The sequence below is a fragment of the Oenanthe melanoleuca genome, chromosome 5, assembly GCF_029582105.1.
Source record: "Oenanthe melanoleuca isolate GR-GAL-2019-014 chromosome 5, OMel1.0, whole genome shotgun sequence".
In the NCBI taxonomy this organism is placed as follows: domain Eukaryota; kingdom Metazoa; phylum Chordata; class Aves; order Passeriformes; family Muscicapidae; genus Oenanthe; species Oenanthe melanoleuca.
The window spans coordinates 9,260,070-9,279,179 of record NC_079339.1 but is presented as its reverse complement, the minus strand read 5'-3'; the positions used below and the strand labels follow the sequence as shown (position 1 = coordinate 9,279,179).

Sequence of the window (19,110 nt, the reverse complement as noted above, 5' to 3'; positions counted from 1 at the left end):
GTGGTCACAGCACCGCCAGCAGACTCTGGACAAACACCAGCCTGAGCTGCAAAAGCATCAACCAGCACATGATTAGAGGCCAAAAAGGGAAGAGGGCCACGGGTGCAGTGTATGTATTTACATATATATATATATATATATATATATATATATAATTTAATAATATAAAAATATATAGATGTATATTGAATAACTATGTATCTATAAATAAACAGATAGGTCACAGGTAGGTCTGTGGGCCTGTCCCCATGGAGAAATACCCCAATTCTGACTCCTCATTGTTTAGGATATAAACTACCAGTGCTGTTGGCTTGTTGTGGGAGGGAAAGGGACAGAGGGAACCCTGCTGGATCTCTGGGGAGTATACCTGCTCCCAGGCCCTACAGCCACTGTCTGTGTGTGTTTGTGGCAGCAGGTGTTGGAGCAGCCTTTTTTGAGGGCTGACCACTTCTCATGGACACTGTGATGCATCAGCTGTAAAATCCAGAGTAAATCTGTTGGATTTGTGGGATGGTGAAGGATTTCATGGAACAAGACTGGATTGTGGGGAGGCTTGGGAGCAAATCAGGAGCGGATAGGACCTTTCTTGTCCGTCAGGGTCTTGTCCCCGTGGTTAAGTTAAATGGAGGAGCAGAGGCAGTTTTGATCACAATGGTGCAGAAACAGGACAAGCCTGAGAGCTCAGCAAGCTCCTTTCTGTTCCCTATGGGATCGTTAATGGCTTTCCATGCTCTTGGGAGTGAAGTTTTGAGGCTGAGTTAACCCTGGAGCCTTTCCCAGCAGTCCTGGCTGGGGTTTGTCACCTCCAGGGCACAGCCCCCAGGAGTGACACCTTGGGATGCGTCTGTGGTGGGATCCTCATGGGACATGGGCAGCGTCAGGGCGGTGTCCAGCCAGGTTGGGGTCACTACCACTGGGAAAGGAGGAGGCTGGCCCCCAGTCAGACCCCTCCTGAACTGTGGCACCTGTCCAGTCCTGGGGTGTCACCCTGTTCCTGCTGCATCCAAAGCCACACTGTCTGTAGGGGGCCAGCCAGTACTGGAGTCTCCAAAGGAAAAGGTGGGATAACCCTGTCACTTGGGATGTGCTGGTTTTTTCCCATTTGCCCCAGGTATTTCCATTATCCTGGCACATTAACCAGCCTGTGCTCCCACTGTGCATGGCCAGATCCTGGTGTCCCACCAGGCAGCTCCCACACAACCCTCACAGTGGGCACTGCAGCTCCCACCTGCCGTGCTTGTCCCCAGTAAGACAAGGAAAGGTTTTGGAGATGATTTGGGATGGCACAGGAGGAAGGCAGGAGAATTACCAGGCAGCAGGCGATAGTCTGTGTGTCCACCGTGGGTCTTGTTGTTTATTTACCAATGGCTGGTGGCAGCTGAACCAGGAACATCTCTCAGGACCCGGCTGAGCCCAGAGCTAAACACAAGATAACAACCAAGGGCCTTTTTCCAGTGTCCGTGGAGACACCAGGGTGGAGCTGCGCCCGTGGAGACAGCAGGGCGGAGCTGCAGACGTGTGGGAGTCACGCCGGGGAGGAGTTTGGCGAAAGAGGGACTCAAGTTACCCAGTAGTGCGAGAGTGAGGAGGTCACGGAAGGCAGGGAAGAGGCCAAGGTGGGAGGAAAAAAAAAAAAAAAAAAAAAAGGGCTGGAGAGGGAGCCTCGGTACAGAATGAGGCAAGTGGTGTTTCCTGTGCTTAAGGAAGTGAATGACAAGCACCCAGGTAATCTCCTGCAGCCCCGCAGCCGGGGGCTGCCCCTGGGTTTGTCCCCAGCGCCACAGCTCTGTGCCAGCCTCTCCCCGTGCTGGGGAGGCACATCCCGGCCCTGCCGCAGCATCCTTCCTTTCCAAGGCGGAAAGCAGCCTGCTTCTGTGAAGCCACTGTCTTTGTCATCACTTCCCAGCTCAAGTCCAGCTCGGTCCCAGACGGGACACGTGGGACCATGTCGTGGGGTTCATCCAGCACCCCTGGCACTGCCAGGCTGGGAAAGGGGCTCGAGTCCATGTTCTCCTTCTCCTCGGTGAGTGGTGTTTACACCTCGGTGGAGTACTGCGTCATACTGGGGAGAGAGGAAAGAGGCATTGGGGAGGGGAACTGTCTGAGCTGGGAGGTGTGGTAAACCACTCCGAGTAGGAACAGAAATTTTCCCCAAAATATATGGAGAAAGAATGAGAGGCTGGTTGTGGGAAGTCCCACAGTCAATAGGAAGGCAGAGATGGAAAGCTGTGACAGTGTGGTGTTGTGTTGGTTTTGCACATCCTGGTTTTTGTAGCAGGGGGGCACAGAGGTGGATTCTGTGAGAAGCTACTGGAAGCTTCCTCCTTGTCTGGAAGAGCCAATCCCTGATGGCTCCAGAAGATGGACATGCTGCTAACAAAGGCTGGGCCAATTAGAGATGTTGATAATGCCTCTGTGATAGCATATTTAACAAAAAGGGGCACAGGTGTTTTTGCTACCCAGAGAAGAGGAGGAGTTGCTCCAGGTGCCAGAGCTGAGATTCCTCTGCAGGCTGTGGTGGTGACCATGGTGAAGCAGCTGTGCCCCAGCAGCCCATAGAGATCTCTGGGGGATTCAGAGATGCACCTGAAGCCCATGGGGATCCAGGGGGGATGCAGAGATCCATGCACAGCCCCTGGGGAAGGTGCCCATGCTGAAGCAAGTGGATGCCTTCAGGAGGCTGTGATCCAGAAGAGAGAAGGGCCCTGCTCCCAGGCTGGAGGAGCCTGTCCTTGAAGGACTGACCCCCTGAAGAGTGACCCAGCTGCAGCAGTTTTGGGAGGACTCTGTGCCCATGGGAGGGACTCACATTGCAGCTTTGGGAGGACTCCTGCTCGTGAGATTGGAGCCATGGTGGAGAGGGTCATGGAGAACTCTCTCCTGTAGGCAGGAGCCCCATGATGCAGCAGGGGAAGGACTCCTCTCCCTGAGCAGCGGAAGAAAACCTTGGATGACAAATGGACCAAAACCCTCGTGCGCCCTGTCCCCTGCACTGTATGGGGGAAGGAGGGAGGGGTTGGGGGAAGCAAAGATGTTTTTAAGGGCTTATTTTACTTCTTATTATACTCCTCTGATTTTGTTAGTAATAAACTCACTTTGTACATCTAAGTTGAGCCTCTTTTGCCCTTGGAGTGTTTTCTCCTGGTCCTTATCTCAAGTCATGAACCTTTTTTAAAATTTTTTCTCTCCTCTGCCCAGCTGTGGCAGAGGAGGGTGAATGAGAAAAAGCTTTTGTGGGTGCCTGGAGTCTAGCCAATGTCAAACCACGACAGGTGTTTCCTGAACCCTGCTATCTGCTCCCATCAGGATTGTGGTGGCAGCTGGGACAGGGTGGCCATGGAGTAGGGGGGTCAGGCTGAACCCTTCCTAGAGCAGGGTTTAGTCAGTATGGGATGGCAGCACTGGGGCAGCTACAATGGTTGTTTCCCACTGAAATACTTAAGCCTTTCTCTTTAAACAAAGTTTAGATGGAAAACCTGGGCAAAGTCCTTCCCTGGGCAAAATCGCTTTTTGTTTTAACTTTGAGCTCTTCTTTTTCTGAAGGAAAAGGGGCTCCAGAGCAGGTAGATCCTAAAACCTGGCAATCCCTGGCACCTTCCAGGGCATCACCCACCTCAGCTCATTTTGGAGATTGCTGTGTTTTTCCTTCAGAATTCGATTCTTGACCTTCTGGGGGACATCAGGGATGTACCAGGCTGCGATCAGCTTCACACACAGAGCCACGTGCTGTGGGAAGCAAAGGCAGTCAGGGGCTCCCAGCCCAGGCATGAGGCACAGATCCAACCCCTTTCCCAGCCCTCTCCTGCCTGCCTGGGTGCTCACCTCGAAGAGGATGAGGAAGGCGAGCCGGGCTGCGAAGATGTGCCAGAACTGGACGGTGTAGGTGTAGTCATCAGCATTCCGGTAATCCCGGTACCTGCAGCACAGTTCCATTGGTGCCAGCCAATGCCATTCCATTCTGGCCTGCATGTCATGGGGAGGAACAGGAAGTGGCAGGGGGCTGCTCTTACCTGCAGTTCTTGATCTGGACCCCATTAAATTCCGGCAGCACCTTGGTGTGGGGCTCGAAGTCCCGGATGTGGAATATGGAGAGGCTGTTGTTGATGTACCCAGTGGAGCAGCTGTGGGAAAGGACTGGGTTGAGCACAAATTGTACTCTCCTGTTCTGGGGCAGCAGAACCCACTCGGGGCTCTCACTGCCCTTTGAAAAAGCCTGGTGGAAATGGAGGGCTCAGAAGCTTCTGTCCGGTTTGAGTGAACTGGGTCAGTCAGCCAAGGCTTGGAGAAACAGGGTAGAAGAGAGCATGTGCCTGCATCTGGGGATCCTGTAGCTCTCCAGTGTTACCCACTGCCCTTTCCAGTCAATTTACCCACCACAGGGATGATGTGATGATGTCAGGAGGGAATGTTCTCCTTTCCCTCCCCCTTGCTTTGGGGGACAGCTCAGCTGTCTCGTGCTCCTGCAGTGGTGGCACTGAGGCAGGAGGGCACACAGCTGTGGGGATGCTGCAGGCAGGGACTGTCTCAGAACCAAACTCACTCCATGCTGGTGTGGTTCTCCCTCGCGCAGGGGCTGTACATGTACTTGTAGACCTGCACGGGGATGAAGTCAGAGGTGATGGCGATCACCAGCCCGTTCCCAATGACAGCCAGGATGCCAATGGCCTCTAGGACCTGCAGCCAGATCCCTGTGGGAGAAGAGCAGCTGGTGAGGTTCCTCTGCCAGCTCACTGCCACCATCCCAGCTCAGTGACAGCTTTAGCACAGCCAGGTCAAGGAAGGAGCCTCCAAGCTGCCCTTCAGCCTCTGGCAGAGTCTGAAGCAGCTTGTCCTTCTCCAACTCATGGCTCTCCCTGTGCTGTCCCCTGGCCATGGGGTGCTCAGGGGCTCAGCCTGCTGCTGGCAGGACCCTCTCACCGATGTCCTTGGCCTTCCTGGGCACCATGCGCCGGCGCAGCCGCATCATCTTGATGGCGTCCATGTGGATCTCGATGACGTTGTTGATGAGGGCCAGCAATGGGGCCAGGGGAAAGGCTGCCACGAAGATGGTGGTGAAGCTGTACTGGATCACTGTGGAGGGGGAAATGCTGGGTATTGCTGTGAAGCCACCGCAGAGGGGATGTCCCCATCTGCTTTGTGGCTTGGGTCAGAGGGGTGTGCAGGGGTGGAAGGGGGATGCCCAGCTCTCACAGGGCTGTCAGAAAGTGGGATCTGTGGGGATGGTTGAGACAGCCAGGCACAGGCACACCCTGGGGTTAGTGTGACCCTAGAAGGAGAGGAAGGTCCGAGGCAGGGCCAAAGGCTAGCACAGAGTTGCCTGGTCTCTGTTTTGGGAATGATCTTGGTGTCCCAGGGCTCTCAGAGCAGGGCTGGGTGTGGAGCTATGGCTCCTTGCCTGTGTATGGATCCCCAGCATCTGTCACTCCCCAGCCAAGGAATCTGCACGTGGATTTGCCCCACATACCTATCTCCAAGTACTCGTTGAACAAGCTGAAGCCATCGACCTCATTGAGTTCATAGTTGTTCAGCCACTGCCTTTTGCAGGGGTCCTCTGCCTCCTCCTCCTCTCCTAACATCATACTTCTCTTCTTGGGGGACTTTTTCTTCTTCCGTAGCCGGTGGGATATCCAGCTGCAGTGGGAGAGAGGGATTTGTGTGGCTGCCTGTGGTGGACAGCAGAGCTGGGCTGCTGCCAGCTCATCCCTGGAGGAAGGGGAAAAGGAAAAAGACCAGGGTTCCTCTCTGGAAAGTGTCAGTGTGGGAAGCTTACGGGATGAGATACTCCATGATGTTGCTGATGGTCTGCTTGAGCACCATGATGACAGCCATCTGGATGAAGAGGTCGGTGATACAGCCACTGGGGTGGCACTGGAGGGGACAACAAGACAGTGGTTGTGCCATGCAGCCAGGGTGGGCGAGCCCAAGGGACCCTTTGGCAGGTGCTGGGGAGAAAGCTGAGCTTCCCAGAGGCTCTCTGGGCAGTAGGGAAAGGAAGAGGAGGAGTTGTTTGTTTGTGGGGTCAGGGAGTGGGTGCCTCACCTCCTCCAGCCTCCAGTGGCCAGCAACGCGCACGTAGCGCCCTGGGCGGCCATTGATCCTGAGCAAGGAAGCAACAGTGATAGCCATGGGGTCATTTGGGGCCCTCCTGAGTCCCAAATGGGATCCCCGTGCCTGGTGAGGAGGGCAGAGGGGCTGGGCTGCCCATACACCCTGGGGAGAGTCAGGAACATCCATCCCAAACCCTGGCTGCCCTCTGTTCTCCACTCACCGTCCCAGGAAGAAGGCAATGTAGATGAGTGAGGAGAAGTTTGTGAAGAACTGGAAGATGAAGATCTTCACGGTGAAGTTGTTTTCCCCTTGAGAGAAGGTCCGTGGTTTCTCTAGGAAAGGTAGCAATGCCCAGGGGTTTGGTCACAGAGCAGTGGGACCTTGCCCTGCTCCCTCACGGGTGCCACCACAGCTCTGAAGGTCCAAAGGGCATCTCTGCCCCTTGTGAAGCCTTCCCTGTCCTCCACCTGAGCTCTCTGATGGAGGGGAGTCCAGCCAAGCAGGGAAGTCCCTCAGATCCATGAGCTGGGGAGGAGCAGCCTTAGAGCTGGGAGGAAATCCATGTTGTGACCTCTCCTGAAGCTGGGGTGACTTCCTGCCCATGCCAGGTCTCAGCCCTGTAGGGTGACTATCCCAGCAAAGCTGGCTGCAGGACAGCTTGTGGGCCACAGGTGAGTGTGTGCTGGGGGACTGCTGGGCCTCCCTGTCTGGAGCTGCCTGGGAGCTGCCTTGTGCTGGTGGAGGGAGGGAAAGGGATGGGAGGCTGGCTGTGCTCAGGGACAAAAGGGCACCGCAGGTGGGACACAGCCCATTTTCCTTACCCAGCTTGCAGAGGTAGAGGGCCACGTGCCAGTTGACCTGCAGGACAGAGGGATACTATGAGTGGGGGGCTGGCCATGGAGAATGCAGCCAGGCAGCCCCTGTGGCTGCTCACCTTGCTCATGACGACGATGGTGAGGTAGTGCAGCACGGCCCCCGTCATCACGGCGATGGTGTCGGCGTGCCTGCTCAGCAGCCCCGCTTCACTCTGCATGAACAGGGCCATGGCCACTGCCCGGTAGATGACGAGCGCGTGGGCGATGCCGATCAGCACCAGGATCTGTGGGAGGGAGAGGAGGGCTCAGGAGCCACTGAGGGCACCTGCTCCCTGGCACCTGATGGTGCCCTCAGCAGGGCTCCGGGTGTGGCCTCAAAGGCAAACCAGCCCCCTTTGGTGGGGTCCGACAAGTTTGTGAGGTGGGTGTAGTGATAGGCAAGGAGTAATGGGTACAAACTGAAAGGATGGATGTTAGGAAGAAATCCTTCCCTGTGAGGGTGGGGAGATACTGGAACAGCCTCCCTGTTGTACTTATGGTGAGACAGACATGACTGGCATCATCACCAGTCCTTTATTAGAAAACTTTCCATGCCTTCTCTCAGAGGACTTCTTTCAGGCACCTTTGACTCCTTCCCTCATAGGCAGCTTCACACAGCACTGACTCCTTTTCTTACAGGCAGCACCACACAGCTCTGACTCCTTCTCTCCTCTCTGCATGACTGGCTAACCCAAACCTGTCCCTGCCTTACCCTGCCTGTCCCTCACACAGCATCTTCTTACCTTATCTGTCCCTTGCACAACTGCATGTCCCTAACTTCCTCACAGCACAGCCAGCAGGCTCCATCCCAAACTGCAGCAGACTCTCAAGCTATAACTCAAACTGCAACTAGCCCACTCTTTTATAATACCCAAAATCATTGGGCAGGCACAGATGTTTCCACTCCTCAGTAATCCATACAGCTGTAATTCATCAGGAGAGATTGCCTTCTGGACTATCCTTTCAACCCATCTTCCCACAAATTTCCCCTCTTTTTTTTTTCAAGTAGAGTAAATTGACATTATGTACATTCACATATGACACTTCAGACTAACAGTTATACAATTGTTTGGGCAACATATCACAACAAGGACAAATACTTTAAATCCTAGTCATCGCAGATAGTCTGCCTAGCTTTACTTTATGATTGTTTCTTTCAGCAAATTCTTACATAAGAGATAATTGTCTGCATGCTGTAGATTGATTAGCTATTTACCTTTTCTCAGAGCCAAGAGACTTATCTTACCACTTAAGTTTCTCTTCACATACAATCAATTTTTTCCAGTACTGTTACTCAAAGTGAAAATTTACAGTAGTATAACAACCACATCCAGTTCAATTATTTTTCATTATTTTCTCATTGATTGTTAACATTCTCTTTTTGTCTGCTTTGGTTTAGTTTGGCTTTTATCAGTATAGAACATCAACCTAAGGATTCTCTCTTAGCTCTGAAATACATTTGTGAATTAAGCTTGATACGTTGTCCAGACTTACAGTACATACTATTAAAGTTCAAGAATCAAAAAGGTGCAATTCATAAATACAATATATATGTTTCAACATCAAATAGACACATTGCATTGAACCATAGAACTACTGTTTCCAGCTTTTCCTATATCTTGCTGCTTTAATTACTTCATTTGTTCCTTCTTTAGCTTAGTTGCTTTTATAAAGTTACTTTAACTAACTGCTGTTAAGGAGTTTTGGCTTGACACTCAATTCAACTTTTTGAGGACACATGATTTTTCTTCTACCTTCTACTCTGTTTTCCATTGTTTTAAAGTCACATAGAGCAATCTCCAGGTGGCAACCAAATCTGTAGCTGCTTTGTTCTCTTTTGATACCATGTCCCATAGTCATTCTACAACCTTTTTCCATGCTCCAACACTGAAGGCAGTATTTGCATATATAGATCTTTGTTCCCAGTGACTCACCTGGATAACCATCCCTCCAGGAGTCAAACTAAGTTTGGTCTGGACCTAGCAGCTTAATCCACTGCTCTCAGCTTCACTGGGCTCTGTCTCCAGCTGTACCTCATCCTACAGCCCAAACCCCAGTCATCACATTGGGGTCACCATTATGTAGTAATTACATAGAGATGGACATGACTGGCATCACCACCAATCCAGTCCTTCATTAGAAACTTTATGACTCCTTTCAGGCAGCTCTGACTCCTTCCCTCATAGGTAGCTTCATGCAGAACAGACCTCTTATCTTACAGGCAACACCACACAGCTCAACTAGTAGTCAGCTAGCCCACTCTTTTATAACACCCAAACTCATTGAGTAGGCACAGATGTTTCCACTCCTCAGTAATCAGTACAGCTGTAATTCATCAGGAGAGATTGCCTTCTGGACTATCCTTTCAACCTATCGTCCCACACCTCCCGAGGGATATTGCAAATGCCCCAACCCTGGCAGTGTTCAAGGCCAGGTGGGACAAGGCCTTGAGCAACCTGGGGTAGTGGGAGGTGTCTCTGCCCATGGCATGGGGCTTGGGACTAGATAAGGCCCCTTCCAACCCTAAACATTCTCTGATTCCAGTATTCTATGTCTCCATCTGAACCAGTCTCCATTGACCCACACTGGGGACAAGTGCATTGGGATTTGCCTCTTCCTGCCCTCTGTGTCACTGCCTTGATCCTCACTGCAAGAGCAGAGCCTTCAGCCCATGTCCCCAAAGGATGGGTGGCCCCTGATATCAGCACGGTGAGGTGTGAGCATGAGGAAGCCCCAGGATCCTTGTGATGGGCATGGAACTGCCCTAAAAACCTGGTCTGTGCCTTTGCTCCTTTGGTCCATGTGCCCTTAAACCAAACATCCCTGTTGTCACCTGGCACGTACCATCAGCAGAGCCAAGAGGAGGACGATGGTGCTGCGGAAGTAGGAGTGCTGGTACGGCTGGGGTTCATGCTGTGAATTATTGATCAGGTGCAGAGCCAGCTCCTCCTTTAAAAAAAATAAAAAAAAAAATATTAAAGTTAAAAATGGGAAAGAAAGGACCCAGCAGTGCTTTGTGCCCCTTGTGTCAGTGGAACACATGGGATGAGCAGTGCTGGTGAAGGACAGGGGTGAGCACCCAACCCACAGAAGCATGGCCAAGCCTGATTGAGCTCAGTCTGGGCAAGGGACCCCTCTGATGTGTCTTTTCTAGGTGCAGGTGCCTTTTCTAGGACTCCTGCTCTGAAAAGGGAAGCACCAAGCAGGAAAGATGGTGTCCTCACCTCTTCCTCATCCCACCCGTACACGTCCCAGTTGGTGGCCACAGTGGCTCTCTCCCTCTTCCACAGCTCCAGGAATACAGTGGCTGGATTGGGAAGGAGAAAGTGCAGTGACACTTAGGGATGGCTCTGAAAGGCACCCCTCTGTCTCCCAGAGTGTCCCATCACATCCAACCTGATGGCAGAGCAACCTGGACTGCCCTTGGCCCATGAAGGACAGGCAGTCCCCTCTGCACCTTGGTGACCTGGAAGGGGCCTGAACAGGCAGCAGTGGGACACCTGGCCCATTCCTGAGGCAGCTGGTCAAAGAAAGGGCTGTGGAAAAGCCAGATGAGTGTGTAACTAAGGCAGTGACAGGATCCCATCATCCCACAGCAAGTAAGAGGCTGTGCAGTGATCTGGGAAGATGGAGGAGGAGTCTGGAGGCCCCTCTTTCCTCTGGCTGTGGCTGTTTATAGGCACCTGCTAGAAAACTGCTGGGTGCCTTTGGAGAGGCTATGCTGAGCAGAAACTTCAAGTAGGACATACTTCAGGTAAGGAAAATTTGGGGAGCTGGAGGGTATCGTCAGGATGGTTTTGTCTCTTGCTGTGTCTGGAAGGAGAGCTGAAGGCTCTGGAAGTGAAGAAGATACAAACCCCCCCAAAGGGTGAAGCTATGTTGGTTTCCCATTTTCCACCTTCTGCTCCCTCTCCCAACCACATATGCTGGGCACCCAGGCATGGACACCTACCCCAGATGGCCATGAACATGGCAAACACCACTGTGGCCTCATTGTCAATCATGTGAGTGACCTGAAAGAGATGAAGGAAGAGTGGGATGAGACAATGAGTTGCAGAGGCTGTGGCACCTTGGGATCTTGGCATTCTGATCTCCCCTGAGACAAGTAAAGGCACTACAGGAGGCAAAAAGCAGGAAGGTGATGGACACTGGGGCTTGTTACTGGTAAAATATTCCATGGTGATGATGGAGACTGATCTGGGATGAGGTTTCTTTTTAGTGGTGCGGGAGCAGCATGAGCTGGGACTGTTTCCCCATCCTTTACCTTGAGCCTGTCCTGGAAAGGGGGTTCCCTACCTTGGCATAGGTGCAGGTGTCAGAGAGGACCCAGAACGAGCAATTCTGGTCGCACAGCGGGCACATGATGGTGTTGTTGGCATCACAGATCTCCTTGCTGGAAGAAAGGAGGAGAGAAGCCAAGGGGAACAAGGGTGCCTCAGAGCCACCTGCAGACCTGAATGGGATGTGCATTTGGCATTCCCAAGGGCCTTACCTCACCTGGCTGGAACTGAAAACAGTAGCCCCAGCTGCGACGGTTGCCAGCCCAGCCAGGGCAGCGAAAATCAGCAGGTAGGTGTACCAGCCCAGCCAGGCGAAGTACAAGGCCACCTTCTCTCCAAAATAGCACCTAGGAGGAAATGTGAGGTGGGAGTTGCAGCCAGAAAGGAGGTCAGATTTTGGGAGTCACTAGAAAATGCCCATGGTGGCAGTATCTCAGTTTTTATGGTGTGGGGAGCAGGTTGGGGCCATGATAAGAAATGACCTACAGACTGAGAGAGTGGGAACCTTGTATCCCAGAGGATAAATTGATGCCAGCTGTCAGAGGTGCACGGCTATTTTAAGATTTCCCCTCTCTACCAGAGCCCCCCCTCAGGTTTATGAAGTAACATGTTCTTTTTGCCCTCCTGTCTCTGCCCACAGAGTCAGTTTTCAAAAACAAGAGCCATTACTCTTTCCTGTTGCCTTTACTGCCCCTAGTTCAGCCTCGGGCTGGCTGTGCAGCACTGATGCTCCATTCCCAACTCTCCTGCCTTCTGAATGTGGCTGAAAACTGAACAGGTTCATTAAAGTCCACACAGATGCGGGGGTTGTTTCATGCTGCAGGATTAGCAGATGGAGCGCAGAGCCACAGGGATAACCCTCAGGCTAAGAGCTTTGGAAGCTGCAAAGGCAGCCTGGTGCTTGTGAGGAGAGCCAAGTTCAAACTAATGATTTATAAGACAATGCAGGAACCTGGCCAAGGGCATTGAGCTCTCTGGGTTTCAGGTGGGACCTCTTGGTTAGGAAGATCTGCCTCTTGTGCCTGTGTTACCTGATCTCCTCAATTGGCTGTTCCTTAAACATAACTCTCCAACGAGCCCACTTCTTCTTTAGTATTCGCCTTATCTCTTCGTTCTGGAGAGCAGAGAAGTTGGTTGGATGCAGGAACACCAGGGCACCCTTAATGCCCTGCCCAGCTCTAAGGCACCTGCTGGGAGCTTTGCTGTGCCCTTCACCCAGCGAGCTCTTGGTGCAGCCCCAGTCACCCACAGGTCCCTCCACCCCATCCTGCTCCTCCATCTTTCCTGGATTTTCCTCCCAGGCACTGTGTGCTCTGCCTCACCTTGTGCAGGGGAAAGGCTGCCTCAAACACCTTCTTCTTCATCAGGTCATGCAGCTTCTCTGGGAGCAAAAGGAACAGGGTTAAGCTTAGGGATTTGGGGAGACGGAGCAGAGGAACTGCTGGTTCCAAATCTCCCAGCCCCTGGATGAGCAGCAAATTGACTTGTCTAAGCTCCCACTTTTTCTGTTCTCCTCAAGATACCAAGGCAGCTGGGATGCCAGTGCCCAGGATTCTTGGTCAGGATTCTTCCTGCAGATCCAGGGTGAGCATCACCCCTGGGATCCCCATTCTCTTACCTAAGTCGGATGTCACAGTGTTCTGCAGGATGAAGTGCACAACCCGTATCCTGAACAAGGAGAAATTCTGATTAGAGGCTGCTCTAGGATACAAGCTTGTGTTGTGTGGCAGGAAAACAGGGCAGAGAAGGGAGAAGGTGTGCACTAAAATGCAGGGAAGCAAGAGAGGGAGAAATGTGGGCAGGGAGAAGCTATCAGCTTTGTTGAAGGTTCTGTGGAAAATGAAAAGCCTGGCACAGCTGTGAATCGAGCTGGAAAATGGATGCTGGTGTGGAGAACAGTGAGTGCAGGGGGCTGGAAATCAGCTCAGCACCCACCTGGTGGTCACTGGGATGTCCTGGCTGGTGCTGGAGTTTTGCTGCCTGCTGTCAGAGTTCGTCAGGAAACACTGGTATTTCCAGAAGATGTGCGGCGGGGCACGAACTCCATAAAAGAGCTTTGTGTCCTCAATTTTCTGGTGAGGGGAAGAGAAGGGCTGTTAAAACAGAGAGGCAGGGAAGGGCCATAACTGGAAGGGCCGGGGGCTGTGTGAGTCCTGGGGCTGGGGTCTTTCTCCGCTGGTTGAGCAAGTGGGCTATTTTCCAGCTCTGATGTGGTGAACAGCTCAGTGGTTCTGGCGTCTCCCAGTTCCTGGGATGCAGGAGCCCAAGCCAGGCCAAGTATCTGCTGCCTTTTCCTCCCACAGCCCCTCACCTTGATGGTGAAGCCCTTCTTCTGCAACTCGTCCAGGAATTTCTTCCTCTTGATCTCCTTTTCACTGCCCATTTCGTGGATGTCACTCACCAGGACAAAGTCCCACTTCTCTTCATTCTGCCCACAAAACCAGCGGGGAATTTTTAGGGATGAAAAGCTGAGAGCTCTCCTTCCCAGCTCCAGCCTCTCAGAGGTTTGGACCCTCATTGTGGCTGTGTAGAGGGGAACTGGTAATGAGAAGGGAAATGTGGATTTGTCCCCTCTCTGAGCTGGGCTGGACTAGCTGCACATGCAGAAGGAACAGAGCTTACCGGGGAGGAAAAGGGGTCCATGTCCTCAACAGGAGATTCCCTGTGGGGACTCAGCAGAATTTCATCCTGGTGAAAAGAAAACCAGTGAAGGGAAGGCTTCAGCAGGCTCCCTAGGAGATCCCGTGTTTTCCTCTTCCAGCAGCCTCGAAGAGTTGCCCAGGGAGGAAGGTAAGAGGAGGCTTGTGTGAAACCTTCTCCCACATGCTCCTGATCACCAGTTTGGAGTCTGGGATTTCTGTTTAGGAATGCTGCAGGGACTGCTGCCCTGGCAGGGTGTGCAGCCTCCCCTAGAACTCATCATGCTCACAGTGCCCTGGGGCTGTGAGGGATCTGGACCAGGAGAAAAAACCTCCCTCAGCTCTTTTACCTGATGCCCTGGGGAAGTGTTTACCTTTCACCCTCTCTCTCCATGCTACAGTGGATTTTACAGGCTTTAATCAGCCTTTTCCATCTGTCAGTTGTTCCTGTCAGATAGGGCACTGTTGCCTTTTTGGGGAGGGTGGGGAAGGTAGTTTTAAATTCCAGTAAAGAGAGAGTAGAGCACAGACACTTGGAGGCTGGAACAACCCTACAGGAAAACAGGTGAAAAAAGTCCTTGGAAAACATATTGGATGCCTCAGGCAGCAGCCAAGGGACAGAGAGGGGAGGATGAGCAGCTGATCATAAAATCATAGAATATCCCAATTTGGAAGGGAATCCAGCTCCTGGCCCTGCACAGGACCACCCCAAGCATCCATGTGCCTAAGAGTGTAGTCCAAATACTGCTTGAACTCTGGCTTTTCCCTGTTCCCCTCCTGTGTGTCAGTGGCTCTGGAGGGAATGACTGTGTAGCTCCCACCTTCCTGGTTACAGGTAATTAATTACACTCAGACATCCAAGGGTGCAGGTGTGGGGGAACACAAAGCAAGCATCATGGAATGGTTTGTGTTGGAAAGGAACTTCATGCCCATCCAGTCCCCAGGGACATCTTCCAGTAGACAAGGTTGCTCCAGCCTGGTCTTGGACACTTCCAGGGATGGGGCAGCCACAGCTTCCCTGTGGATCCCGTACCAGGGCCTCAGCCTGCCCACAGGGAAGAATTTCTTCCCAGTATCCCATCAAACCCTGCTCTCTTTCAGCTCAAGCCATCAACTGTCCCTGTGGGGGCTTTTTCCACCCTTTGATGTGACTTGTAGTGTGTCCCCACAAACAGTTACGCTGCTGTTCCCGAGGGAAGGTGACGCAGCACAGCAGTGGGAAGGAGCTGCCAGGGCTGGGAATATTGTAACTCGGTGTCACCAGAGACACTGTGACCTAAAAGAGCGGCCAGCCAGACGAGTTCCTCCAGCTGTAATCTTGGCAGCAGAGCCATGGTGGAGCAACTGTGCCCTGATGTAAGATCTGCATCCCAAGCTTTCACTGGAGAATGAGGCCATGGGAGCAGGGAAGCTGGGATGAGGAAAAGGCTGAAATATTCTGCCAGATGCTCACTCAAGTGGATCAGCCAAAGCACAAGAGCCATGAGGAGACTGACGGACAAGAAGGAGAAGCGGGAAAGCTTGAGAAGAGGGATGCTCTCCCCCAGAGGCGCTGTTGTAACAAGCACCAGAAGAAGAGCCAGAACTTCTCTTGGATAAAAGGTACCCCAGTTAATGGCAAGAGGCAGAGGGAGGGTTCTGGTGTTGTCATCTGCTCTAACCAGGTTTGGTAGGGGGCAGGATTGGGTGCAGCAGTTCCCTGTATCCCAGTCTGAGCCCCTCTCTGGGCACAGGAGAGGGAGTGAATCCTCCCAGGGATCTGCCCACTGCCAGTGCTCTGATGCTGGCATGGATCTGGCCTGGCACAGTCTCTGCTGTCATGTTGGCTCATTCCTGCCTGGCTGGTTTCTCTCAGCCTCCACATGCACCAGCCTCATCCTGCAGCAATTCCCTGCCACCTGTGATCTTGTGGATGGATGTGGAGGGGAAGCCATCCTTAGGGTATGGGAACATTCTGGAGTGTTCCTAATGCCATCTTGGCACACTTTTCCTGATGCTGCTGTCCCCAGTAAAGCTTGAGATGAGGTGAAGGGACCTGCTGGGATCACACCTTCTGTTCCCAGGTGGCTGCCAACTCCAAGGAACAGGCACGGTCCTGCTTAGGCATCCCAGCCAGCACATCCAATTCCTTGGGAAGAGGCTGAGAGCTTACAAAGGTGGGCTGACAAATGGGATGTTGGATTCATCCCAGTGGCTGCTGGAGCTCAGGCTGCCATGCAGTACCCAGCTTGCTTTTAGGGCCATATGGGATGTGCACAGAGCCTCAGAATCCCAGAGTGGATTGGGTGGAAAGGACCTTAAAGCTTGTCCAGTTCCACCTTCTGCCATGGGCGTGGACACCTTCCACTGGCCCAAGTTGCTCCAAGCCTTTCCAGCCTAGTGTTGGACACTTCCAAGGATAGGACAGCCACAGCTTCTCTGTGAAATCCATTCCAGGGCCTCAGCACCCTCACAGGGAAGGATTTCTTCCCATCTAACCCTGCCCTCTGGCAGTTTGAAGCCATCCCCCTTGTCCTTTTCCTGCAGTGGGAGGCGGGGATAGCCTCAGAGGGCAGGGACTTTGGATCACTGCTACACTCACAACTAATTGTTTCTTCCTGGGAATTAGGAAAAATTGTCTGTCTGACAGTGGCTGCTGTGCTCTGGTGTCACAGGGCAGTGGGATCAGGTGCAGGTAAGGCCACCTGGGCTCTGCAGTGGTTGTACCAACCTTGGGATCTATCCCTGCTCTCGGGAAGGACAGTTTCAGTTTCACTCCTTCCTGCCCTGTGGTTGGAACATGCTGTGGAGGTGCCACAGTGCAAAGGTGTAAATGTGACCAGCACAATGAGAAGCAGGAATTTCCATGTTGAAAAGGGTTTCCATCTCTCCAAGGTGTATCATTGGTCCTTGTCCCAGGCCAGGTAACCCACTGCCCTGAGTGTTCCTTCTGGGAAATGGCCACAGGCACCCTTGGGCTGGGTGCAGAGTCACCCGTGTGAGTAACCCAGGACAAGGACCTGGATAGGATCTGGCATCCTTGTTTTCCTTTCCTGTCATGAATTGGTGTGGGGTTGGGTGGTTCCCATCACCCACACTGAGGTGATCAAATTGCTCTTATCTCCAGGATGTTTCTTACACAGCTTCCCTTGGAGCACTTCCACCTTAGCCCATGGCTTCCTGAGAAGTGGGACAGCTTTTACTTGGATAGGCAGAGCTGTACCTTTACTACCTGCCCTCACTTTGGAGATTTTGCCTGGCTTTTCCCAGGGAAAAAACCTGCATCCTTTCTTCCAAGTTAGGAAGAAAAAGATCACGGCTCCCCCTCTGCCCTTGCTGTATTCCAGGTGCTCCTGGGACACCTGGGGCTGTCACCTCTGCAGTGCTCGTTCCTAGGTTTACATAAGCTCCATCCATACCATCCTGCTCTGATCCAAGCTCTGGGACCAACATGTGGGGCTAGTGTGACCCCACTGCACGTTGGGATGGTGCATGGGACCAGCAGCTCATCCTGCTTTCCCTGTCACACACTCGTGGTAGGAATTTTGTACCTTAAAGGCTGAAAGCAGGTGAGTGGTAGAGACTGGAAGTTAGTGTATCCTGTGTTTCCAAGCCACAGGTGCCTAGAGGTGCTGGAAAGCAGCATCCTGGGAATATCGGGGAAGTTTCTGTTCCTACCTGCATGGTGAAGCGGAGAGCCTTCCTCGGTGTCCCTCTCTCCCAGAGCCCCTCGGGGCAGATTCCTAAGGAAAGGGCTGGCGGGCAGGATGGGCTGGAGGCTCCTGGGCTCTCTCAGGCTGCGGTTTCCTTCCCCGGCTCCTTCGCCCGAGGTGTCAGAGGTCTCATGTGAAGCGAGTGGTGCCGTGACTTCCGCGTGGCACTCGTGCCTCCTTGGGAGGGAGCTGCCTCTGCCTGGCAGCGGGCAGATATCAGGAGGAGGCGAGGGAGCTGCCCTTCACCCTCACCCAGAGGAGTGGCAAGCCCAGAACCGCCCAGCGCAGGTAACAGTGCCGAGTTCCTCCTGCCAGCTCCAGGGCGCTGCTTTCCCCTCTGCCCCTCGTGGTGCCAGGGCTGTGTGCTGTACCCTGTGACATCCCCAAGAGCTGCTATAAACTGGCCCAAAGGAGCTATTAACAGAAGCTCTGGAAAGCTCTAGAAATCTCCTCTTGATGACTCACTGGTTGGTAAAACAGCTGCGGGAGTCGTGTGCAGTTTTCTCCCCATGTGTAATAGTGCTGTCAACATGACCTTGAGCACTTCCACAGCTTCTGTGGGCAACCTGTGCCAGGGCCTCACCACCCTCACAGGGAGGAATTTCTTCCCAATATCCCATCTAACCATGCCCTCTGGCAGTGGGAAGCCATTCCTCCTTACCCTGTCACTGCAGGCCCTTATCCAAAGCCTCTCTCCAGTTTCCTTGCAGGTAATGGAAGGGGCAATCAGGTTACCCCGAAGCCTTCTCTTTTCCAGGCTCAGCAATCCCGATCCCCTCAGCCTTTCATCATGGCAGAGCTGCTCTGTCCCTCTGATCAACTTGGTGTCCCTCCTCTGGACTCTCTCCAACAGGTTGATGTCCTTCCTGTGCTCGGGATCCTAGAGCTGGATGCAATTCAGGTAGGGTCTCACCTGAGCAGAACAGAGGGAAAGAATCAATTCCAATCTAGACCTATGGCTTGGAACAGGGAATAACTCTTATTATAAAAAGTGAGCATTTGTGTAAGCCAGATCTTGCCTCACCCCTGTTTTCTGTTGCTTTCATTTACAAATCAGAAGACAGTTTCTTGGGACTAACAGGAGGGTCAATAACTGCTCTGGATTCCCTTGTGCCATCCATCAGCATTCCTGTGGGCTGCTATAAAACAAACCAAGTCCTGGGGGTGGTAATCCAGCTGTGTCCTGCTAGGAAAGGCAGCCAGCATTTTGAGAGTGGTGCTCCCAGTTAAGCCACCATCACCCTGTGGCTTTGCCAAGTGCCTTGAACAGGTGCCAAACCTGACCTGGGGATTATCTGGGGGGGAAAAAAGGAGTTGTCTTCCCAATGTCCTGCTGTGTGTGAAACCAAGGTGTGGGCAGACCTTTAGCCTTCCTTCCAGGGGTGATCCACGAGCTTGGAAGTGGAGAATGGGCTGTATCTCTGGGAGACTGTGTGTGTTTACCCAGGGAGAGTGAAGCCCTTGCTTTCCACCTGACAGCAGGGCAAAGGCCTTTGCAATGGGAGTGCTGCTGTGTTCCAGGGAAATGGGGTTACCTGTGGGAGGAACAGCTGTGGCACTCCTCCCACACTCCTGCTTCTTCCTGGGAAGGGCTCAG

At 52.8% G+C, this 19,110-nt stretch overlaps 1 protein-coding gene across 1 annotated transcript; it reads right to left on the bottom strand.

Annotated features, from left to right (window-relative positions):
- Positions 1 to 161: 161 nt before the first annotated feature.
- On the bottom strand, positions 162 to 17,790 carry ANO9 (anoctamin 9). The gene is made up of 24 exons (XM_056492438.1): positions 17,479 to 17,790; positions 13,805 to 13,870; positions 13,494 to 13,610; positions 13,118 to 13,254; positions 12,801 to 12,850; positions 12,505 to 12,563; positions 12,214 to 12,296; positions 11,395 to 11,529; positions 11,199 to 11,295; positions 10,855 to 10,915; positions 10,127 to 10,209; positions 9,747 to 9,851; positions 6,983 to 7,147; positions 6,870 to 6,906; positions 6,269 to 6,380; positions 6,040 to 6,097; positions 5,771 to 5,868; positions 5,465 to 5,631; positions 4,918 to 5,070; positions 4,541 to 4,688; positions 4,011 to 4,121; positions 3,823 to 3,916; positions 3,614 to 3,726; positions 162 to 2,062 (listed from the first exon to the last, which is right to left on the bottom strand). The coding sequence occupies exons 1-24, from the start codon at positions 17,482 to 17,484 to the stop codon at positions 2,035 to 2,037; spliced, it is 2,283 nt and encodes a 760-aa protein (XP_056348413.1). The 5' UTR covers positions 17,485 to 17,790; the 3' UTR covers positions 162 to 2,034.
- Between the last annotated feature and the right edge of the window lie 1,320 nt (positions 17,791 to 19,110).

Coding starts and splice junctions, on each gene's coding strand:
- ANO9 (XM_056492438.1), bottom strand. Junction 12,564..12,800: donor CACTGTGACATCCGACTTAG/GTAAGAGAATGG, acceptor TTTTGCTCCCAG/AGAAGCTGCATGACCTGATG. Junction 4,122..4,540: donor GAGAACCACACCAGCATGGA/GTGAGTTTGGTT, acceptor CCTTTCCCACAG/CTGCTCCACTGGGTACATCA.